Source organism: Malaclemys terrapin, chromosome 16, assembly GCF_027887155.1.
Source record: "Malaclemys terrapin pileata isolate rMalTer1 chromosome 16, rMalTer1.hap1, whole genome shotgun sequence".
Lineage (NCBI taxonomy): Eukaryota > Metazoa > Chordata > Testudines > Emydidae > Malaclemys > Malaclemys terrapin.
In genome coordinates, this window is record NC_071520.1 from 9,291,640 (window position 1) to 9,316,649 (window position 25,010).

At 53.4% G+C, this 25,010-nt stretch overlaps 1 protein-coding gene across 1 annotated transcript in view; it reads right to left on the reverse strand.

Annotated features, from left to right (window-relative positions):
- The window catches only part of KSR2 (kinase suppressor of ras 2), a 280,870-nt gene that overhangs the window by 232,080 nt on the left and 23,780 nt on the right, over window positions 1–25,010 (reverse strand). The window contains exons 2-3 of the mRNA XM_054005981.1: window positions 14,338–14,478; window positions 6,052–6,202 (exon numbers count right to left, since the gene is read on the reverse strand). Coding sequence (XP_053861956.1) covers window positions 6,052–6,202; window positions 14,338–14,478 — 292 coding nt within the window. The remainder of the gene's footprint in view (window positions 1–6,051; window positions 6,203–14,337; window positions 14,479–25,010) is intronic.

Sequence of the window (25,010 nt, forward strand, 5' to 3'; positions counted from 1 at the left end):
ACGGCTCAGGGTTTCCAACGCTGTTACTCACCGGCAGGACTGACACCGCCTCCTAAGACTGGCTCCCTCCCACCCAGCAGGTGCCAGCTTTCAGAAAGGGGCCATGCTCCCTTGCCTCTAGTTTATTGTAAAGAATGACATTTATAGCGCCAATACAATACTGGGGAGAATGTCAATGTGCCTAATTACTGCCCTCTCGGTGGTGGCTGAGTACAGAAAAACACAGCTGGGATTTGATATTGTCCCCCCGAAACGCAGCTACAGTAATACTAGTTAGCACTTAGGGCACTAGGTGTTTCTAAAGTGCTAGTCACCGGTTAGCTAATTCACCATCGCCTGGAAGGGTAGCCAGGATCATCATCTCCGGTTTTGCAGATAGGAAGAGTGAGGCCCAGAGATTAAGTAAATTGCCCAGCAGAGAGAATTTCATTGTCAGAGCCAAGAACAGAATTCAGCAGTTCTTGGTTCTCACTGCCATGTTCAGACCGCTAGAAAGCACCTCACCTTGTCCACTATCTCCTGACCCTCCAGCATTTCCCCTCCTCCCCGCCAACATGTGTCCCTAAAGAACCAGAGCACAAGTAACGCAGCAGCGCTTCTGCCTTCTCGCAGTCACGTGCTGGGATGTTCAGAGGGTACCGCCATTGGATCCTAGGAAGCAAAGGATACTGAGTATTTTCAACATACAAATGCCACTACAGCAGAATACTTGATGCTCCTTATGTCTGCTCCCCATGGGAGAAACTGATCAGGAGCCGCAGAAAGCCAACATCCAGGGAGCACAAGGACTGGAACATATGGACAGCGTCCTTGCTAGTTTCTGGGCTTGGCGCTCTCACTGAGGGTGAATGGTATTTGTTTTCAGAAGGCTTTAAAAGCAGAAGGTATTTAAGCAAAGACAATGCTAGGAGCCTTTTACATTTCAAGTCCGGCAGTGGGCTCCAAGGGGAAGAATCAATACGCTTGGACAAATAGCGGGAAGACTTAGCCGAAATGCCAAAGGGAAGGGGCAGAGACACGAGAGAGGCTTGGATTTAGGGAGTTAACCATGTAAAGAGACTTGTGCTTGGAGGGAAATGTCAGGTCTGAGTTCACCTTTCCCAGCTGCTTTCACTACTTTGGCCGGACGGCTGATCTCACTTGTACCCGGGCAAATCTGGGAGGGGGGCTCCCCTTGAGTGCCTGGGTGCTGGGGGTTCACCAGTACACACCCGTGGCATTACATCGCACTGGTGCAAAGCAAGGTTCCAGCAATGCAGCTTTACCAGGTAAATGGGATCGCAGCAGCGCAGTTTCATTTGGTAATTAACCAGTTAAACATCACTGGTGTAAACCCCACTTGGTGCTGGCGCAGCACTTCCCCGCATGGGGTCTGCATGGGCACAGCTACCTCACAGTGCACATTTGCTGCTTAGAAAAGCCTCTGGTGGGAATTCAGAGTTGGTGTGAACAACCCCCCCCCCCATTTTCCCCTTCTACAGGGAAATCACAAGCCCAGACTTGCAACACCCCCAGCTGCTGGCGCACACACAAATTCAGACTTGGCCGCAGGCTGCGGTCGAGGGAGCAGGGAAGAAGAGCCCTTAGCCAAGCACAAGGATATCCAACACCGTTAAGAGGGATGCAATGGTTTCACCACCCTGGCGGGGTTCCCTCCTCCTGCCCACAGGTCGGGGGCGAACCCCAAGAACGTTCTACAGGGGAGCTCCAGAGGAGCCACATACAGCAGCACAGGGCCCTGTGGGTGCGTCTACACTGCGGCTGGCCCGTGCCGGCTGACTCAGGCTGGTTAGCTGCACTGTAGATGGTCGGGCTCAGGCTGCAAGGTGGGAGGGTCCCAGAGCCTGACCGTGTACACCACAATTAAACAGCCCCTGAGCCCCGCGAGCCCAAGGCAGCCGGCACGAGCCAGCCGTGGGTGTCTAACTGCAGAGTAGACACACCCTAAGGGAGCTGCAACTTCCGCTCATCCGCCCAAGGAAGCTTCGTTATCCCAGGGCGCCTCTGCTGCCACCCAGAGAGCCTGCGTAGTGCACCCACCAGCCGCCAGAGAGACGCCAGAGAAGGATGCTAGGAAGGAAGCAAAAGATACAGTGAGGCAGATCACACCTTTCCTCCCCACATGGCTGTCTCCCCAGCCCCCCCGGATGAAAGCATGGGGGAGAATGTGCAACCAAAACGACACCAGCTCATCCCATCCCTGGGGCCGGGGACTCTGAGTCTGCACGTCCCAGCAGGACGACGGCCAGGGGCCAACTTTGGCAGGGACTGGAGGGTTACAGGCCATCCTCCTCTGGAGAACGCAGGAGCAGGTTGTATTGACTTTTCCTTGCCCTCCCCCAGACTCCCGTAGGACTAACCTTAAAAGGCGGCCCAGAGACAGCCACTGGTTCACACTCCAGGCCAGGCGCCGGAAGGGACTCCTGGGTCAGTGCAGCAGCCCAGGGCCTCTGAGTCAGCAGCGAGTCCCTGAGATCAGCAGCATTTGTGGGTCAGAACTCCAGTTCCTTCCATGGGAGAGGGAAATGGAGGAAAGACCGTCCCAGGCCAGGAGGGGGCACGCTTTGCAGGAACCATGTATACGAGTAAACCCCTCAGCTTGTCAGCAGGAGACAAGCCAGCTGAGAGGATGCCTGGCACACAGGGGCGGAAAGCCCTCCCGATGGGGACAGCAACCTGGCCGAGGAAGGGAGCTGGGTGAGCACTACCCAATCAGCTACATTCTGGGACCTTGTTAGTAGTGCCGCAAGAGGGAGAGACGTTTCTCCTTTGAGACAAGCGTTTCCATCGCATTCCTCCTGCTCCCAGTGCACGTGCCCGGTCACAGCTGTCCTCCACCATTTACACGATCGGGAACGCCTCCTGGCCCAGGAATCACAGATTTAAGGAAGGCAGCAAAACCTCCAACTGCCAGATTGCTAGGGTGGGGGCTCCTGTCGCCACTTCAAAAGGCGTGCTACGTATTGCCTGGTGTCACTACCGCCGATGCAGCCTGCGCCAATTCGCCTTCCGCTTCCATTGCCTTATATGGCAGAGACCCCAGGGCAGGGCTCACCTGGGCATGTGTAGCACCAGCCCAGTGCGGCCTTTTCCTGGGCGTCAGCAAGGGCGAAGAACTGGCAGAACAATTGCTAGCGGCGTCCATATGCCAGCTCTCTTGGCAAAGCAGAATCATGGCTCTGCCTGGGTAGGGCCCGGGACTGGGAGTCAGGAGACTGCGGTTCTAGTCACAACTCTGTCACTGGCCTGCTGCTGCAGGGTGGCCCTGGGCAGTAATTGACATGTCGTACGGAGCAGTGCCCACTGACTTCTGGCACTTCCACTGCTGGACTGCGCCACGTGACACGCGGTGGGTGCAAATGAAATACTGGAAATCAGAGAGAAAGAAGCTGACCAAACCTGAGTGAGACAGGGAGCCACAGTACTGTCCTACCTGACACGGCCCGGCCGGACTGGCCTCCTTCACTGACGTAACTGGCCAGCCGCTCCCTTCAGACACCATGAGTCATTGGAGCACTGCTCCAGGCCAGAGGGTGTCTCTGCAGAATTAACCTCTTGGGCTAATCTGAGCAGGAAGTACATGCTACTAGTAGCAGCTATAGAGGCTGTTCACAGGAGGGCAGGGAAACTGAGGCACTAAGGAGATTCCATACAAGAACAGATTAAAAAGGCTGGGGCTGTTTAGTTTAAAGGCGATCTTGGTATATAAGAGAACGAATGGGGCAGAGAAGGTTGCGCAGGGCTGCGATCTGTGGCAACGCTTACTGAAATTAAGAAGACACCTTTAAAACATGTTAAAGGAAATACTGTTTTATTCAGTTACCCTGTGGAACTCTCTACCACCAGATATTGTTGAGACAAGTGGAATTTAAGGGGAAAGAGGACTGAACACAAACAAGACTAGCAGCTGCAGTTCAATAATGGACAGAGGCCTTCAGCCTTGGGCCCAAACTCATTGCCAGCTGAAGAACAGGGAGGCCCAGTCTCAGGCCCGACACAGGCAAACAGCCAAGAACTCATAGGAGGGCCTGGAGCATCAGGTCCAGCCTGAAGCTTCTGATTAGAACTACAAGACTCGTTTTAGGTAAAGATCTCAGGCTAACTTCAGCGCTGGTGCATGTAAGTCCAGAGACGCCCACTGAATGCAAGGCAAAGGCTGGATTTGGCCTTTGCATTTTAGGGGGTTTCTCAGGTAGCCTGACTCCATGTTTATTCATTCGTTAGCCTGCTGTGGATGAAGATGGCACCGGTATCACATCCTCATAGAAAGGGACTTGGCACTCTACCAGCAGCAATCGCGTTCTCAAGGACCTCTGGGGCCCTCTGCTGGACAGAGGAAGGAGGCTTGGAGGACACATGTACCCAAGACTGACGTAGCTAAATACAGAATGTTTCCTTACAGACCGATAGTTACTCGCAGGGAACCCCACCAGGCCGAGAGCAAGCTGCGGGGAGATTTTCCCCTAGCCCTGTTGGAGCAGCACGCTTGTACTTAACAGCCTCAGTGTGGCTAACTGCCCTGTACAGATACTTGGCCCTTCTATCACATCACCAAAGATGCCAAATTGCTTTGCCAACATTGACAATGCAAACTTCAGAGCCTGGGGAGATGGCCAGGCGCGTTCTCCCAGCAGGAGAACAGGGAGCCTACAGCCCCGATGTATGCACCTGATTAGCTTTGAGCCGAAGAGCACCCTTCACAACCTCCCTGGGAAAACTCAGTGTGTCAAGACAAGCGTTGGCAGGATCTGGGCCTAAGCGACTTGCCTGAGCTCACACAGGACCATGACATGGCTGGAAAACGGCATCCCCGGCAGAGATACACATTTCAACATTGTGTTGGCCAAATCAGAAGTACGTCCTGGGCATTTCACAAACATCCAGACTACAGATGGTCTAGCACCCCAGGGACAAGTCACCCCTGAGCTTTGAGGTAGTTTGGATCCAGATCTGACTCCAGATCCATACTACGCTACCAACCTGGTCTCTGGTGAGCTGAAGCCAGGACCGGCCCCTTCTGAGCTGTCAAAGCTGTGAGAGACAGATGGCCTCAGACCATAACTTTTGATTATCAAGTGCTTTGCTCCCAGACAGCACGTGTTTCTCTCTCTCAATCTGGATCCTCACATCCCAGAAGGGAGCAGAAAACATCCAGAAGGAAAGGCAAAACGTGAAGACATCAGCTTGGTAAGGAGACAAGAACAGTTCCCAGCACAGGCGAGGGTCAGGCAAGGCCATGCACTCCAATGTCAGACGTGCCCCTGGCATTTCCACTCACGTGCAAGTCACTGAACCGCCCCATCCAGAGAGTTCGGCAGAGCATTCCCTCACCATCATCTCCCCCATGTGTGAGGGAGAGGGGCCAGCTTGACAGCTTTAGAGACTGAAGGTCTCTGCTTATTCACGGCATGGACGTAGGCCACGGCGCTGCTCCATGTCCCCACTTTGGCCTTCAGGGACTTGCCTCTAAGGGGGAGAGGGGCAGATTGCACTCCACTGACCATTACCCACTATGGAAGAGTCACGTGGCATTTAAAAGGGACAACCCAAAGATTATATAGGAAACCCGCTAAAAACCTACAGAATTCAATGAAGAAACATAGCAGAGCTATAGGGTTTTGAACCCCTCTGAAGGTAGGCTCTAACTCCATATAGGCTCTAATACTACATATATTCTAGTCCATGCACCATAACTGCACTGGCAACTGCTAAGGCTGCCAACCAAGACGACAAGTGGTGCCCTGGGTGCCAGAGACAATAGGACCTGGATGGAAACCACCAGCTCCTTTGACGCTCAGCTGGGTGGTGTTGGGGTGTGTGAAGTGACAGCAGGCCCATCCCCTCCAGCCAGCTCAGGACTAACATTGATTAGACTGACCATGGGGCTCGTACTCAGCCAGGAGCAAGGTGGGGTCAATATGAGTGTGAGGGAGCAAAGGACCAGGAGAAGGAAAACTTAGGGCTCTAAGAGAGAGTCAGAGGACTCCTCAGCAGATGAGTGAGGCCACAGGACCCAGCAGAAGCAGCGAGCTCTGCACAGCCCTTCCTCACCTGATTTGTGGACGCTCCTGAGGCAGGAGAGGGAGGCGTTCAGCCGGGCACACTCCTCGCTGTTGGCTCCAAACTTCTCCACCGTCTCACAGACCTGGTCATCAGTCATTTCCAGAAGGTCCTCCAGGCTCAGCTGGCCAGGGGTGATTTCCTAGAGATGAGAGACAGGAGAGGGGTGAGGGAGGGAGAAGCATCCTAAGAGCTGACTGCAAATCAGTCTCAGAAAATAGAGACAGGAAAGCCTGTCCCTTGTGCCATGACACATGGAATCACAGACCTTCCTACAGAGGAGGCACTTTAGAAAGAAACCTGCTACCACCTACTGGCACACGTAAACAGGCTTCCACATAGCTCGAGTTCCAACTTTGTCTCATGTTGTTTACCAGGACCCAATCACACCTGGAATTCTATACAGCCCAGAGATATCTAGTGGATGAAAAACACACTCCAAGTAAACGTCATTACCCTGTGGACCAGTGCAGAGTAGGGATTGGAAATTTTATTATAGCATCTCCAATTACTTGTAGACCATTGCATGCACATAGGAAGAAATCTCTCCACTCTCATCCCTGAGGCAACTACAGCTGCATTGATAGATTTCCTAAAAAGGGAGCTTCAGCATTAAGGAAAGGTTCATTGCCTTGGAAATATGCAGAGCCAAACAGCTGCTTTCTGATCTCATGTAGACAAGATACTAACCAAGATCCCACCTTCTGTCTCAGGCTGCTGTGCTGGCAGAAGTTAAAACCCCCGTGGCCCATTGAGGGGAGAGGTGGGGAGAATACCAGCATGGTGACCAAAGCAGCTTCCCTCTAAAGCAGATTGTAACTTGTCACGCACCCTGCGCTATTGCAGACCTGGGTTCTGTACCCCATGTAGCCAGTGATGGGCCATGTGACCCTGGCCTGGTCCATTCACCCATCTATGCCCCAGTGCCCACACCTCTGAAACACTGACCCACCCTAGTGAAGAGAGAGAGCACGCACCTGTCAAAGTAAGTGCTAAGACTCATCATCTCTAATGGCTGAGCTACCATAGGCCATTAGGGGTCCTATCCAGCAGGGTGCACAGCACTCTCAGCTCGCACCGTGGTCAATGGGAGTCAAGGGTGTTTAACACCTTGCTGGATGGGCCCTACAAATGCAGTCGCCCCTGACAAGGCAAGTGCTTCGGGACCGCGCAGTGGGAAAGGCACCGTCCTACACTGGATTCCAGTCCATTCTAACACATGGCTCCACAGGGCTGATCCAGCTGGTGCTGGGGCAAAATTTAGCAGAGAAACTGAACTCAAGTTAGACCTTGAGAAGTTCAGTTCTTACCCCCACTCCAGAGGCCTTGAAGCTGGCATGTGTTCCTTAGCCGAGCCCAAGCCTACAGTCCCAGCTCCTGCAGTCGTGACTGCATCAGAATTGCAGTTTTCACTTTAAAACAAGTCTCCAGCCTTCAGATTCGAGCAGAAAAGCCTGAAAATGTGACTTGCGTGTAACTGATATATTCCCATCCGCCTGAGTCTGCCGAGAGCCTGAAACAATAGCTTGGAGAGGGGTGAACGGCACTCTGCACCTCAATGTAGTGTGAACTCCCAGACCCGCTGCTCCGGAGAACCACTCCCACATCACCTTGACAAGGACTCTGTGGGGTAGCAGAAGGAAAGCAGCAAGCGGACAAACTTCAGCTGCTGAGGTAAGTATTGAGGGAACCCCCTGCCTGTGAGGGAGAGGATGGATCCCTGTTCTTGTCATTACTTCTCTCCCATCCATGGAATGGGAGCCCTGTTATCACTCCTAGGAGGAGAAGGGAGATCCCATGCCATTAGCCATGCCTCTGAGAGGGGAAGGGGGCTACTCCAAGTGGTGGGGAGCCATGGGGAGGTCCCACCTCATCATGTACCAGGACTCTCGACTGCCTTCGTCCAGCCCTGCCCCTGGCATTACCTGGGGAATGAATGCCAGGCCAGCCTGGTATTTCTTTGGTGGGGTTCTCCAGGCAGACAGGTCCTGGCCCTCAGAGTGCAGTTAGAAGGATATTTACCAATGGTTTCCCATTTGTTTTATTGCATTTCAAGCCCCTGAGAGAGATTGCCGGTGGCTACGTCATGGCAGGACAAGGCTTGGCCCTCCCATAACCCCTCGGATTGAAGGCTCTGAAGCACAAAGACGAGAGTCTGAAGCACGGAAGGGGCAAACCTACATCTTCAGACGAGCCCACGGAGCAGCTACCCAACCGGAGATGCTGTGGGGCTGAGTTACAGAGGTGCGGAGCACCCACAGCTCCAGCCAACGTCAATGGGAGCTGCGGGTGCTCAGCACCTCTGACCATCAGGCCCGACGTGTCCCAGGTGAAGAAGACACATGACCATTTTAGCCTGAGCAACTGGCCCTGGTTCACATAGCGAATCAGTAGCATGGTCAGGAAAGGTCCTAACTACAGCTCCTGGGCCCTAACCACTAGACAACGCTGCCTCTAGCATCGCAGAGGCGCCTCACCACTGAATATGCAACCCCACATTTCCCAGCCCGTGAGAAATCCCTCCCTTCCGCAGTTCAGTATTACAACAGGACTCAGGCAGATTGGTGCAGAACAGTCCATTAGTGAAGCAATTCCGCCCCCTGGTGGAAACTCTGGTGACGTGCATCCATCTTTTCCACTTTCATGGGGAAGAGTGGAAGACTAGCTCGCTTCCCTTTTCCGCCTTCTTGCCACTATGTCCTCAGCACCGACCTCTCCCCACTGCTGCCACCACGCCTGATGTATGGCTCAAACACACAACTTCCCCAAGACAGGAAGCCTGGCCTCCAGAAAGCCCGGCCATCCCACAGAGCGGCATTGTTAGCGACCCTGCCCAGCCGCCTTGGGAGGCAGGCTGAGTACCCCAGCCGCATTTCACCAGCCAGGAAAGTGAGACAAACAGCAGCCAAGTGACTTGCCCAAGAGCTGGGAGGCCAAAGGGCGACAGCCACCGTGGCTGGAGAACGAAGAGAGTCCTCACTCCCGGGAGAGAGAAGGTGAAGGGCTCACTCATGAGGGCGGTGGCGAAGAGTTGAACTCCGAGCAAACATTTTCCTCTCGGGTTGTCTGGCCTGCAGCGCCGGCCCGTCTTTGGAAGCTCCCCCATCTTACTGTGCTCTTCCCTGCCAGCTGGAGAGGGGCAGTGGTAACTCCAGTGGGATTTTTGCCTGCTTCCTTTAAGGCTGAATGTGGCCTAGCCGGAGCTGTCCACACTGAATCCGGTCCCAAGTGTGGTCTAACGGTTAGAGCGGGGAACTAGGAGTTAGGACCCTGGGTTCCATTTCTGAGTCTGCCCTGGACGTGGTACGGATCCAGACAGCTCGCTCTGACCCGCTCTGCCTCTGCTACCCCTCTGCAGTGTGGGCATAAGCCCTTGCCCTGGCTCCCAGATTGTGCTGGAAGCGCTCGGAGATCCTCAATGCCAGCAGCTCCGGAAGGGCAGAACACTACTGCTCGCAAGCAGGCCGGAGCTGCCGTCCCGGACAGGCAGGAGATCTGCATAGGAGGCTGGCTAGAGAGAGGGCGGAAGGAAGGGAGGCAGCGAATGGGTGTCCCACTAGACTCAGCGCTGGCACATGTAGAAGTGACTTCTAAGCTGGTCTGTGGCAGGCTGCCGGCTCTTGTGGGTTTCATGACAGGCTCCCGCGATTGGGACCTGGCCCTCCAGCCAGGCTCCCCTAGCGTCCAGCTCTTTCTGGAGCAGCGTCGCCCTTCCAGTGTCACAGCGTCCTTCCCCCATGTTCCAGCCAACGTAAGAAAGCCCAGCCGGTCTGCTGCCCCTTTGGGGCTTCCCTCCCATCCCAGCTTCATCCACCAAGCAAAGTCCACAAATTAACGACCTCTCCCTCCACTGCTGGGCTCGGGGTCTCTCACCTCCTCCTCACCTGGCCTCTCCCTCCCTTCCTCAGGCGCACCAACCGCTCCCCTGGACGCTGTTTGCTGCGCTTGCTTCCAGCCCCTGACTCGCATCAGCTTCCCTTGAGCCCTGGCCCTTTTCCAAGGCTACAGCGGGTGTTGATCCGGTCCCCCGCACGCTGGGTCTGCTCCAACCCAATCCCTAGACGGGATCCAGCACTTCCTCACCCCAGGCCTTCTTCCCCTGCCTGGCTTCTGTTCCCCTTCCTAAACTCCCTCTTCCACCTGACCACTCTCTCCCCAGGTGGTGCAGATCATGTCCATCAAGCTCTCCAGGTGTTCATCAGTCACCAATGATAATTCCCCCTTCGCCCGTTCCCCACAGCGTCCTTTGCTGCTCCCACCCCGGGGCTCAGGTGGGCGGGAAGCCGCAACGTCCACACTGCTAATTTTATCACACCAGCTCAAGCCCCACTAGCCCCAGCCTGTCTGCCCAGGCTGGAACGCTCCCTGCCAGCTGCAGTGCAGACACACCCTTAGACGGCCTGAGTCACCCCATGACACCGTCCAGGTTGCCAGAGGCCTGACTTTCAGGGGGGCTCAGAACCCACAGCTCCCACTGACGGTCCAAGAGTTAGGGGCACTCCGGATCGCTGAAAATCAGGCCCTGGGTGCCCATGACGGTGCCAGGACAGGAAGGGGCAGGTGCTGTATGTGGGCAAGGCAGAGCTGATGGGGTGGTGTGGCCACATCACCGCATGAAGGCAGTAATGCAGAAAACCCACAGTGGACTGCGCTAGGGGAGCCAGGCAGAGCAGGGGACTCAGAGCTAACAGTGGCCCCATGGAAGCCAGTGCAGCACCGGACAAACAAAAGAGGAGAATAGAGTTGAATTCTAAATACCCAGATAAAAGGCATGATGAAAATCCAGCCTTGGCAAACGGGGGTTACACCCCATTTAGGGGTTACAAAATGGGGACTAGGTGTTTAAACCTAATTGTAAAAAGTATCCTGTTATCTTCAGCCAGTGGTTCGGCTGCATTGAAATCCTGGGGTCTGTGAACAGGGACAGGCCAGCCCAGAGAAGGTGGTTCCCCGTGTGGATGGGATTCGTGGCTGAGGTATTGAATTTTCAATACTTTGACTCCCTGGAGTCACAGGTTCAAATACTAGCGGAGCTGGTTCAACCCTTCCAAATAATGAATTCCGGGCTGTTTGCTGAGCCTTGATCTTTTCAATGAGGCCTTAAAGGTCAAGGTCCTGTCTGCTCCCGGAGAACACGAAAGCACACTTAGCATGTTTCCCAAGGTGAGGCTTTGCCTCAGGCTCCTTGGCTAAAATCTCTCCTCTCCCCAGTGTTGCACAGCACGGTGGCTCCACCCCAGAGCAGGCTGCATCTCACTGGTTCTTTACATATATATGGTGGTTTGTGAAGTGCTTTGGCAAGCCTTCTGCATGAAAGGTGCCCTGTAAGCATTAAATGTTACAGGGACTCGGGACATTTCCACCTCTGCTGATTTCCTACAGCCTCACCAGAGACGCACAGTTAGAGACAGGCACTCGGAGGGTGAGGGAATCAGGGACAGTCCTTGGATTCTAGCGGGGCTCAGCGCCTTCTGCAAGGGGCTTCAACGCCTCACAGGATCATGCACTCAGGAACCAGAAGCCTTGGCTCCGCTCTGGAGGCAACAGCGGACACAACTGCACGGACCTTTGGCTGCTCTGGTTACACCACCTCTTTCCCTGGGGCTTCCCACTTTGCTGGGGCTGCTGCATTCAAAAGGTGTGACCGGCCCTGTGGCTTCAGGAGCCCCTAGTGTGGGAAGCCTGGAAGAGAAGCAGCTGCAGGGCCCAGGGTAGCAGTAGCATGACCTCTGCCCTCACCTAGCAAGTAACCAGCCAGAAGGAGAGGGAGATATGGGGCTGGGTAGGCAGAAGACAAGTGATCAAAGCCCACAGGGCCTAGGGGATAACCTGAAGCAGAGAAGTTTGGGGGCCAGTTCAGTGGAAGGGCACACACACTCCGCCAGCTGTTGTGCTTGAGCAGTTTGCATGTCCCCAGGAAAGACAGCCTAGTGGTTAGCGCAGAGGAGTGAGGAGACCTGGTTTCTGCTCCCAGCTGTGCCACTACCTTGTTCTGTGACTGTGGACAAGCCACTCAGACCACCTGTGCCTCGGTTTCCCTCGTGTATGACGAGGCCGCCTGCTTCAAAGGAAGTCACAAACCATAATGCTTGCCTCGAAGGTGTTACTGAAATGCAAAGGGTGTGTTCTCTCTCTGCCAGGCAATGGGTGAGGCGTACTGCTGACTTCCGTAACCTGGCCACCTCCCCACCAAGAACTCTACCCAGACCACCAGCCCGCTTCACACCCAGCGACATTCAGTCACTAACAACTGGGCCAGATACGAGCCAATGACCACGATGGAACGTTCCCTGCCCCATCACCAGTCAGCTGAGCCAGCCAGCCCTCTGGACAGACACCTTACATTAAAAATCAGTGCAAAGACCCACACCGGCAGCATGTTTTAAAGTGGGGGGGGGAGAGATAATTCTATACAGAACCTTCCCTCTGCCCTCTTGTGCAAATGCATTAAGGATACAGTCTATAATTACCCAATCACATATTTCTACAGGACCTCTGCTTCAATCCACGCAGTTTGGAGGCACCTCAAACACCGCACAACAGCAGGGGAAGCAAAGGAAGGGGATATTTTGGAAAAGGGAACGGGGACAAAATCCCACCCTTAGCAAAACCAGTGCCCGAAGGTATTTAATTCCATACAGACAAGACAGGACCTTGGTTTTTAAGGTCTCATTGAAAGATCCACACACAGGAAACTTCTCAAATATTTCTAAAACATACGCTATATAGTTCAACCCCAAGTCACGGAGCTCAGTGGAGGAACGACCGGCTGACATTCTCGGACTTGTGTTAGGCAGGAGGCCGCATGAAACAATCATGATGGTCCCCTCTGGCCTTAAACTCCAGGAAACTACTTCGTCTGGCAACCTCGGGAAGATGACGCCCAGCACTAGCCCTGCTGGGATCTCAGGCTGTGCTTTCCCCGAGCAGAGATGTTTCCTAACTGCTTCTCGGTAACGTTTTCCAAAGCGCGGCGTGTCTGCCCTGGAGCTGGAAGGTGGGAATTCCAGCTGGAGGCGGCAGCTATCTCTGCTCGAGCTAACATGCTAAGAAGAGAAGGTTTCAGAGTAGCAGCCGTGTTAGTCTGTATCCGCAAAAAGAACAGGAGTCCTTGTGGCACCTTAGAGACTAACACATTTATTTGAGCATAAGCTTTCGTGGGCTACAGCCCACTTCATCGGATGCATAGAATGCACAGAAAACAGACTCCAACGAGAAACTGCGGAGCTTGAATTAATATGCAAACTAGATACCATTAACTTTGGCTTGACTAGAGACTGGGAATGGCTGGGTCATTACACAAATTGAACCTATTTCCCCATGTTAAGTACAGTATCCTCACACCTTCTTGTCAACTGTCTGAAATGGGCCATCTTGATGATCACTACAAAACTTTTTTTTCTCCTGCTGATAATAGCTCATCTCAATTAATTAGCCTCTCAGAGTTGGTAGGGCAACTTCCACCTTTTCATGTTCTCTGTATGTATAAATATCTTCTCACTGTATGTTCCATTCTATGCATCCGATGAAGTGGGCTGTAGCCCACGAAAGCTTATGCTCAAATAAATGTGTTAGTCTCTAAGGTGCCACAAGGACTCCTGTTCTTTTTGAAAAGAGAAGGGTATTCACAGCAGCACCAGCATGGGAGGGGCTAGCTGCCCTGAGTACATACATATGGGCTCGGAGGGGATCGTCCTGGGCTGTCTAGCCCAGCCCACCACTCGTGCTGCCCCGGCTACACGATTTTCAGCACGCTATCTCAATCAGAGCGAGCACAGGTGCAGCCCCAGTGCAGAGGCCCCTCAGAGACCTCGACCCACGTGTCCCACTCAGGGCCAGCTCCGGGCACCAGCCGAGCAAGCTCCTGCTTGGGGCGGCAGATTCTAAGGGGCGGCATGAGAGGAGCTACTCGTGCACCTGGGAAGTGGCCAGCGGGAGCAAAGGCTGTCCCCTGAGGTACAACGCCCTTTAGACCACGCTGTGAGTTGAGTGCACGGTACGGACTCACTGTGGCCTCTCCACCCCTGGGCTCGGCACTTGGGACACATAAGAAGCCGGAGACCCTGCTCTGAGTGTGGAGGCGAGGGCAGGACAGCAGGCTGTAAGGAGGGATTGCAGGAGGGGAGGCACACAGGGAATTGGGGGGGGAACGGGGTGCCTCGGGAAAGAAGGCGCAGAGCCACCAATGAGGAGGCGGAGGGAGGGAACTGGGTGGAGCTTGCAGGGAGAGGCAAGAGGCAGGAGCTCCAGGCGGAGGGGGGCATGCAGGCTCCTTACCTCCATGACCTCCTTGCGGATGTCCACGATGCGGAACCAGTGCAGGAGCTGAGGGAAGCCCTCCAGCTTGGCACTGCGCTCCTGCAGGGCCACCTTCCTCTTGCACGAGAGCTGGCGGCTGAAGTACTTGACCAGCTTGCTCTGGAAGAGAAGGGGAAAGGCGTTTCGAGGCAGCCGGCACACAGCAAACACACACACACACACACACACACACACACACACACACACTCTGCCCTTTTCTCCAAAGCTACCACGTCCCCCAGCTTTGCAGACAAAGGGCAACCACTCACTTAACGCGGAAGAGTTTCAACACTGCATCCCACACCTGCCAGCCAACCTCCCCAGGGATTGCTAATTTGCATATATTTCCTGAGATTTGAATCTTTACAGGCACAAACCCATCCAGAGCACGTGCCAGCCCCACAGCTCTGCGGGAACAAAACCCGAGCACGGCCAAGAATGGCACATGTTGCTGGAGAGGTCAGAGTCCTTAACTGCCAGTCGCACTGCAACCCCCACAGTCACCCCAACCGACTAGCGTCTTACTCCGCATGTGGCCCCACTGAAGTCAGGGGCACTGTCCATAGAGCAAAGTGCTGTTCAACACAAGCTAGGGTCAGCTCCTAAACTACTCATACCCAGTTTCCAATATCGTTCCTATGCCTGGATCTTCCTGGTCCCAAGAAGAGTTAGCAGGAGAGGAAGATCCACCCCTTGCTCAGCGCTCTGTTCCAGAAATACCAGCTCTGTACTACTGTTCTTGGAAAGACCTCTGCATCCAGCAAACGCTGATGCCTGTGGGTAACTCTTGTGTGCATCAGAGTTTGTAGGATGGGAGCCCAGGCCTGTCCACTGGAAAGTCAGGGATCCAAACACCCCACTCCCTCTTTTAATAGCTCTGCAGAAGCTCATCTAAGGCTCCGAGGGAGCAACCTGCCCCATTCCCAGTTCATAGAGCAACACTGAAAGGGATGACGTGAGAAACGCGGACACTAAGGATTGTGAATTCTGTCTCGTGGAGAGAGCCCAATCTGCAGCCTCAGCACGAGTAGGCAGGAAAGAGGCGACGACAGCAAGCCATGTCAGTTTACAGCTGCCCACTCCCCAGTGGCAGCTTTCATACGCCATCCCTGCACAGTCCTCAGGGCAGCGAACAGCTCAACTCTCCCTCTGCCAGGGCCGACATCTACAATCAGCACAGGAGACTGGACAAGCCTACAGCGCAAAGGCAGCACTGATGCATTTCATCACCCACATGTGCAGACCACAGAGGGTTAAATGAACTTCAGTGGGTGCCACAAGCATCCAAGGTTAGAATTCAGCCTACCCTCCGCATTGGTGTTGACAGCACCTGCAGAGAGACGAGTGGAGCTGCTGCAGCCGGCGACTAGGCTGGCATTGGGACACTCCGTTTTCAACTGGGACCTGAGTGCCACGTGCCATGGGAAGCTCCTTCCTTCCTGGAGAAAGCCCTGGAGTGGAGACATCGCTGCTCCCTTCCTTTACTGGGTGACGCTGAGCACTCCCACAGAAGTCAACGTGACTCCTGCCAAATTTTCTACGTTTCCCTTCCGTGCACTGCTGGGCCAGGCCACAGCACTCAGCGCCTGGCAGGCTCAAGGCCCTTCATTACTATTCTTGTTAGCAGCTGGCCACGTGCCTCCTGGTGCAAATCAAAGAACGCGTTCCCTGCCCCGAGGAGCTATTCCACCTCCAGCCCCAGCCATCTGATGCGGGGCCTCTTGGGCAGAACAAGAGGCTGGCAGCCGGGATCCCTGGACTCTACTGCTGTCTCTGCCACGGCCGTGCTGCGTGACCTCAGCCCAGGAACATTCTGCCTCAGGAAAATGGGATAATGACACTCCCTTAGCGTAACACTTGTCTGCCACCAGGTATCATTCCAACATTTCAGTTTGCAGGGGACTGGGGTAGCCGTTTGGGCTTCTGGTGCTCGGTGCACAAACAGACCTACATTTCTCCTCACTGGTCACACACACATTTAGAGCTAGGGCCTTCCATGTCACATTTTGCAGAAATCATTCCGCAGCCATCCCTGAGAACTGCAGTTAGAAAACAAAAGACTTTCCGATTCTGAACTGGAACGACGCTAAGTACCTGGCCGCGTTAGACTGAAATAGAGATTAGAGTATGGTTCATTTACATAAGAACATAAGAACGGCCCTACTGGGTCAGACCAAAGGTCCATCAAGCCCAGTATCCTGTCCTCTGACAGTGGCCAATGGCAGGTGCCCCAAAGGGAATGAACAGAACAGGTTATCATCAAGTGTCGCTCATTCCCAGCTTCTGGTAAACAGAGGCTAGGGACACCATTCCTGCTCATCCTGGCTAATAGCCATTGATGGACCTATCCTCCATGAATCTATGTAGCTCCCTTTTGAACCCCGTTATAGTATTGGCCTTCACAACACCGTCTGGCAAGGAGTTTGAGACACTATCGCAGAAAGAAACCCTCTGCAATTCCCTTTCCTTGCATTCAGCTTGGTGAGTCTGTGCCCCGTCTGTGGAACGCTAGGTGGCACTAGGCTACCGTACATGCCTGGCTGAAAGTTTCCCATTTCCACAGCATCCCTGGCTAGATGCATTATTATTAATGTGACGTACAGCGCTACAAACAGTACCAGGGTAACACCCGGGACATTGCTAAAAATCGTGAGCACCAGCCTGCTCCCAGTGAAGTCACTGGCAGAGCCCCCTTTGACTTCAGAGCTTGACTGGCCACCCTTACAGTGCAGCTTCAGTAAAGGTTGCACAACTGGACCGTGGAAACAGGGCCGGCTCCAGGGTTTTGGCCGCCCCAAGCAACCAAAAAAAAGAAAAAAAGCCGCGATCAAGATCTGCGGCGGCAATTCGGTGGGAGGTCCTTCACTCCGAGCGGGAGTGAGGGACCGTCCGCCGAATTGCCACCGAATACCTGGACGTGCCGCCCGCTCCGGAGTGGCCGCCCCAAGCACCTGCTTGCCAGGCTGGTGCCTGGAGCTGGCCCTGCGTGGAAAGAGGAGTTAACAGATGGGCAGAGGTTAGAGAGAGCGGAGATCAAAATAGCACCTTCAAGTTTTAGGGATTTTTTTTTAAAAGGCAATTGGCAAGGATTAGAAAAAACACCCTGAGTAAACCCAACAACCCCACCCCCAAGCTATGTGCAATGCCACTCAGCTAACCCAGGGGCTGGATTAGTAATACTTGGCCCTGTTCCCCTACCACCTCCCTCTGGTTTGTCTTATCTTGTCATCTCTCTGTGGTCCCCATTGTGCCCCAGGATTTACAAGCACAAATCCTCACCAAGTCCCATTAGTCAACATGCCACTGCACTGCCACAGGGGCCTGCTTTAGCGGATCGCGATGGAGACTCAGGGCCTGACACGGTTAGTTCTGAGACGCTGACTGTGTCTTTTATTCATAACACCTAGCACGCTCCTGGGTGTACACACACACACACACACACACACACACACCCAGAAAGCCTACCAGTTTGCAAGCCATCAACTAAAAGAATCACTCAATGTGCTTTGCTCATTTCTTTTGTCAAGTCTAGTTTAGGGGTTTTCTTTTTGCTGCCTCAGTAATAAATATAGCCGTTAGTACTGCAGCAACAGTGTGTGTCCTGTTGTGTCCCACCTCTCCACTCACACAGGTAGAACTTCATTCCAGTTCACGTGGATGCAGCAATGTAAACACTAGGAAAACGTGACCTCGCTCACACGTACACTGTGGGTTTTGGTACAGGGGGGGATTAAAAGATATTGAGAGCAGGAGTAGAGGCTGCAAAGGAGACACAACAGGTGCAGCACTCTCCTAGCAAGTCGTTAAAGGGATGTTTTCCAGGCTTCTGCTGGGAAGTGATTTGCTCACTCCTCGGACGGGGTGGTATTATTGGCCAGGTCAAGGGGGTCAGCAGCATGCAGGGTAACTGGGCTGCCAGGATCAATAAGGGATCCTAGCTGAGGACTGAACATTATTTTGTAATTGTTGCTATAAATAGAAGCAGGCAGGGGGTCTCCCACGTCTGGGGTCAAGGTGGAGACTTGGGAAAAGGGGGCTGCCGAGCAGGAACCCAGATCCTGTTGTTACACCCCAGCCTATACATCTGCAGTCATGCTATTGAAGTCAGTGGATTTACCCACAAGGAGAATCCAGCTTGGGAGTCAGGGGCTGCCTCACTCGCCGCCCCAACCACAAAGCTGTCTCCAGGTCTCTGGTCTCCCTTGCTGGCCAGCAAAGGGGAACCACACATCTGCATCCCCTCCTAGCATCCCTAGAACAACTGATTCTCCATGGCAACGGGCCTGGGCAGGGGTCCTCACCAGGAGCGCCGCCAGCTTTTTTGCCGCCCTAGGCGGCGGAAGGTCCCGCCCCCGACAGAGGTGGCAGAAGGTCCTGCCCCCGAAATGCCGATGACGACCAGGGCAGTCGAAGATCCAGCCGTCGCGGTCGCCACCCCCCAAATGTTAGCGCCCTAGGCGACTGCCTAGGTCGCCTAATGGGTTGCGCCAGCCTGGTCCTCACCTAGCCAGGTGGAGCCTCATGACTCTGCTTCAGCTTCAGTAGAGACACTGGGCCAAAGCATCCCCTCCATGTGCACCCTCCGAGGGGCTCTCCCGCAGGCAGCGCTCTTCTTGCAGGGACACAGGGGAGTGCACTCTAGAGATGCCCCTTTCCTGGCGTACAGGGAGGAGCAAGACCAAGAGCAGGAGATTCTACAGCAGAACTGTTCCCACCTCAGCCTGTAGACAATCCACGCATGAAGCAGCATTGACTCCAGCACGGTCGCAGCCTGGGATGGGGGCAGGGGGGCGCTAGTGGAGTCACCCATTGATAGCTTCTGCGTGCACAGATCAGGGAGGGGATCTCTTCCGCAAAGATCCCAGTGATCCCTAGGGTTGGGAAGTTCTGTACAAGAGTGAAACTGACTTGCCTCGTTCAGCACTCCGGGCAAAAGGGAAACAAGCAGCATCAATGGTGAAAAGAGAGTTGGAGTTTCAAGTTCCTTTGCTGTAATAATCAGAAGGTGCTGAATAGATCGCCTGAAGGGTATCTGCTTGTTAAGAACGTGAGGTCCCATTCTCCATGCCCTGGTACCTTGTGCGGTCCTCACCCCCGTGCAAAGCGAGCAGGAAATGCCAATCTGGGAGGCCGAACCCACCGTGCACAGGTGGAAACGACTCGGCAGTACAAGGCAGGAATCAGGCCCAGGCTTTTTGACCTGACAATGTCCCCTTCAGGAAGAGGTGTTGGGCTCGTCTCACCTCTCTCAAGTTCTACACCCCGGAAGAGCGTTTGAAACAAGTCACAGGGAAGCGAGGTCTATTACCAGCATCCCACCAGTGACACAACAGGCATCGGGGAGGTAGAAGACGCGCTCTTAAAGGTACTTCTAAAACCTACCTGCCCAGGCTGACCTTTCCCCCTGCTTGATCTCAGCCCAGACAGGCGTTTATTAATCCTTGGGAGGGCCAAGTGCCTTGGCCTGTCTGTAGTCGTCAGCATTTAAGAACTGGGCCCTCCACCCTGCAGTTGGTCTTCACAAACGTAGGCCTCCATTTTGCTACTACCCAAGTCAAAGGCAGATTTGCCGTTGAGTCAATGGGAGCAGGGTCAGACCATCGCACGGGCAGAGCGCCTCTGAAACGGACGTGAGGTTTTCAGCTTCTAGCTGCCAGCAGCCATTCTGCTCCAATTGTTGTGGAAACGGGCACCAACGGACTGAGTGCTCAAACCCACGCTCCTCCCAGGCCTGGGACCGGCCTACCTGAGGGATGGCCTCTCTCCCCATGTCATACCGCCACAGCTCTGGCCGGCAGGGGCCCCTGAGCTACATTCCCCCCTCGTTATAGAACAGAGGATGCTCAGCCTGTCTTGGTGACCTTTGGGCACTCTGCAAACGGGGCTGGAGAGGGCTGAGGGCGCTTCCCCGAAGGGCAGCTGGAAAGGAAAGGCGTTCCCATTAAAATAGTCACTGTAATACTGCTGGGGGGTTACTGTGCTGCTAATGGTGTGTTAGGGCACCGGGTCTCTTGGATGGGCTCTTTATTTGAAAGCTAAGCCAATCAAGAAGTAGTCTGACTACTCCCACTGACTCACTGGGGGAACTGGCTGCAGGCTTGGGCCCTAGGTGGGTGAAAATTCAACCAGGGGATTTGTAACTTTATTTGAAAGAAAGGCTGGTGTTGCCAGACTCTTCCTTTATTTCCACCAGGCTGCCACCTGCTCCCAAAGCAGCAGACGCCAGCACACGAGCGGCCGTGTGAGCTGCTGTTTGTTTTATTGATTTCTATGGCACCTACTCGCCTGACCCCTACACAGCTCAATTACAGACAACTGATACCCCAAAACAAGGACAGAAACTATGCAAAAGAAGTGTCTTGTCCCATTCCCTAAAGGGCCCTGTAGTTGAGCTCAGACATACAAGGGCACTGAATGCTAGAGGTGCCCGCTTCCCCCCCCCCGCCATTCTGACTTTAGAGCCCTTTTAAAATCAGCTGTGTTTGAAAAATGGGGAGGGGGGAGGGAAGAGGTTGGAGTTCTCTTTACAAGGCCTTTTTCCTCTTTCCACACACCTCCACTCCAACTCTAGTCCGTTTTTGTTAAAATTAGCGGTAGTGTCCGGTATGTCATCCGTCCCCACATCTCCCCTTGCCAAGCTTTATGGGGTTACAATCTTTTATAAAAATTCACTCCCCCGGGGTGTTCTGGGAGAGACCCAAAGCACCACTCAGAGGAACACTCAACACATGGTGGATGCTGCATTAGCACCTGGAGGCCCCAGTCAAGATCTGAATCCCATGGTGATAGGTGCTGTACTTTCCACCATGGGATTCGGATCTCAACTGGGGCCTCCACGTGTGAGTGCCCCACCAACAGTCACACTCAGTGTTCCCATCCGAGCAGGGACAGTGTCCTTCTGAGACTTTACAAACACCTCTACCAGGGAACCGAACTACACACGAAGGGCACAGTCCACTCAAGGACAAGTGAGGTAGAGCCTTTGACAGTAATCTCCTGCAGTGCTAGAAATCATCGCTGTTGCTTGTAAGAGCAGGTAAAAAGACATCCTGACCCAAGTATGATATTTAACTCAATGATGCCCCTTAAAAAGGTTTCTTATTCTTACATAAGAGGTGCTTTAAAGAAAAAAAAAAAGACTTTTGTAAGAGGACAAACATTGCAAATTGGGTAGTTGTTCTGGACAACAAGGACTTGCTCCTGTCCCCCTGCACCTCGCACTGGAGTCCCCTCTGACAGCCTGTGTAAGCAGAGCGCTGGATAAACTCAGGCCATCTGAGGCCATTCCCCACTCACCCCACACGGCTGGGCTGCGTGGTAGTTTTGCTAACCCTTGGCTCTCATGGGAGCATTAGAAAGAGCTGGACACACACAGTGTAACGGCTGCTGCATCATTTTTGAACTCTGGTTGCTGAAGCACTCAGCACAGCGATTCAGCTGCCCTAGTTTCACTTCAGCCATGGCCCTTCCCTGTCCGGGCAGATCGCGGCAGAAGCAATCCGTTTCTGCTGCATAGGGGGATAAGGCTGCAAGGAGCCCATTGGGGAACAGGGATAGGTGTATGTCACCCACAAATAACAAGGAGGCCACCAGGTTTGCCCACAGCTGAAATCCTCCCCAGAGCTCAGAGCCCACCCAAGGCCCTGCTCACCATGGTCTTACCATGAACAGCAACGCCACCTGTCAGCTGTTCTAGGAGAGCATGATCCATTTACAAGAACAGACGCCGCTTTTACAGCAAGCAACCCCCTCAGCCTAGGCTCTGAGAGTCCCCAGTCATATAGATTCTGCAAGCCCAATGCTGCCCTGGTTACACCTGGGCAAGCACAGGGTCCTCCAATGCTGTACTCAGCAAAGTGACACCTCTCACTCTTATTAGGGGAACAAGCCCCACCCGTCATCCAGAACAGATGGCGAAACACAACTGACTCCTTCCACCAACACGTGGTGCAGTGGGAAGGAAGCAGCTCTGTCCTGTTACCTGGCCCCACGGCTCCCCAACAGACATACCGCTCATTACACTCCCACAAGGAGCTTAAGTCCCAGTTTGTTTGTTTTTTCTTTTCTCTGTACTTTGGTCAGGCTCCTGAGGCACGCAAGAGGAAAAGCACTCACGGAGATTTACAGGAACACAGGGGCTTATGATAGTCTAAAGAGAAAATGCACCCGCCCCGACTTTCACCGCCTACCCCGGGAACTCCCTGTGCTGGTAACAACGTTTGAACAAGCTGGCCAAGCACCAAGCACCAGATACCTTCCTGCTGCTGCTTTCAGAGGGACAGGAATTGGTATTAAAAACAAGGTGCGAGGGCCTGAATCTGCCATGCAGAGGGCCAGGCGTGCCTGGCTTAGCCCTATGCAGGGAGAGGCCTAGAGAGGGACATAGACCTCTCTGAACTGCGACTCCCCCACTGCTGAACAGCACATCCACACAAGGCCCCAAGACTTGTTTTCTGATCTGAAACTCCCACACGATCCCATTCCAGCGCCGTGCCCTCACCCCGGCCGTGGTCAGAACACCATGACCGTTACTGCAGACTTGGACTGTGAAGACCTTGGAGGGAGGTTCGTCAGAGGTTAAATGGGTCATTGTTATTTGTATTAAAATCTTTTCATAGTCCCAAGGATCAATAAGGAAAAGACCCTGATTACCCGGCCCACCCAGTAGGGATACAACTCCTTTTTCTTATTATTATTGCTCTTATCTGGAAAACAATCATAAAGTCATACGAAGGTAGGACTGGAAGAGACCTCAAGAGGTCATCAAGCCCAGCCCCCTGCACTGAGGCAGGACCAAGTAACCTAGACCGTCCCTGACTGGTGTTTGTCCAGCCTGAAGTTAAAAACCTCCAATGCCGGAGATTCCACAGCCTCCCTTGGAATCCCTGCTCCAGCTTAACTACCCTTCGAGTTGGAAAGTTTTTGTTAACATCTAACCAAAATCTCCCTGGTTGCAGATTAAGCCCATTACGTCTTGTCCTATCTTCACGGACACTGAGAACAATGGCTCACCAGCCTCTTTATAACAGCCTGAACATATTTGAAGATTATCATCACTGTCAGGTTTTCTAAACCTTTGATCATTTTTGTTGCTCTCCTCTGGACTCGCTCCAATTTGTCCACCTCTTTCCTAAATCGGGGTGCACAGAATTGGAGACAGTACTCCAGCTGAGGCCTCACCAGTGCTGAGTAGAGCAGGACGCTTACCTGCTGTGTCTTACATACAACACTCCCGTTAATACCCCCCTGAATGATATTAGCCTTTTTTTGCAACTGCAGATTTACCTCCTTTCTTACCTTGGGGCAAGAGGCTAGTGGCATTTGCTCAAAACTAAAAGGGCTCTTCCTAATTGCTGCTGGCTATAAGACTTTTTTTAGGCAGGCGGAAGGGACTGATTGGTCTGTTCCTACCAGGGGAGGGGTTAAGGGAGTGTACAGCCTGCTCCAGGAATGAGGCACTTACACTAGTTTGAAAGGACAGCTTGGGGAGAAGTCTGGTTTAGCTGTGTGGTTGCTTGTATCTAGTTGGGGAGCTCAGCTGAGTCAGAAGTCTGGTCTAGTGTTGAGGAGCTCATTTCCTCTTGTGTGTTTTAATATAGTTTAGGGGCTTATTTTAGCCTGGCTGTGCGGTGTAGCTGGGAAGCGTGGTGTTCTCAGAAGCTTAATCTAGCTTATGGGATTAGCTTTAGGTGCTTCCTCGCGCCTGCTCCAGTTTTAGAAGTTTAGTTTGCATTAGTGGTGCAGCCTGGACTAGGACATTCCACAGGTAAACTTCAGGGGCACATCTGCCCCAAGGGCACTCTTCAGTGGAACATCACAGAGTTCTGGTCTGTCACCCCTCCTGCTTGATCTGTATGGGAGGTGAGGCCATCAGGGATGCAGAGTTATCTAGAACTGGTTGCAAAACTTTCTGGCAAAATTGACAGTGGCGGGAGAGAGTCCATGTCTGGAGACATCTTAGGTCAAAAACCAAACTCCTGCTCTTGATGAAAAACTGGTGGAAATTAAAATAACTAAGACTTCGCTCAAAGTTGCAGGGGAGGGGGGACAATACTTCCTGACCAGCTCTAGAGCTATCACAATGCTGATGACATTCACCTGTATGCGTCTCTCATCAGACCTGGACTCTCTGCAGTGGCTTTGCTTTCCGAGGGATAGATCCACAAAGGGATTTAGGGCCTAAGTCCAAAATTTAGATGCTCAAAACATCTGATCAACTGCTGCCTAACCCTGCAGGGGACTACAGTCCCTAGGTGTCTAAACTTCCACTGCTGGACACACACACAACTGCCAGGTGCCTACCTCCCACCTAATCTCCAGCAGGATCCTCAAACTCTGCATTCCTCCCGCCGATTTTGCCTGTGGGAATTGATCTGGTAAGTGTATTCTGAGCATGTCTACTGGCTCAGGCCTCACGTCACACATAGCTGTGACCAGTAGTTAGCACACTTAGGATGTGGGAGAACTAGATTCAATCCCACCCCTCTCCCTGAGGTGGAGCAAAGTTTTGGATTCAGATCTCCCACCTCCCAGGTGTGAACCCTAACCACCGGGCAATGGGGTAGTCTAGTGTGGGACTCTCTCAATCTCTCCTGTTGGCGCTGTTCCACTTTGTATAAATAATCAAGTCGTCACTATAACACCTCCCAAAT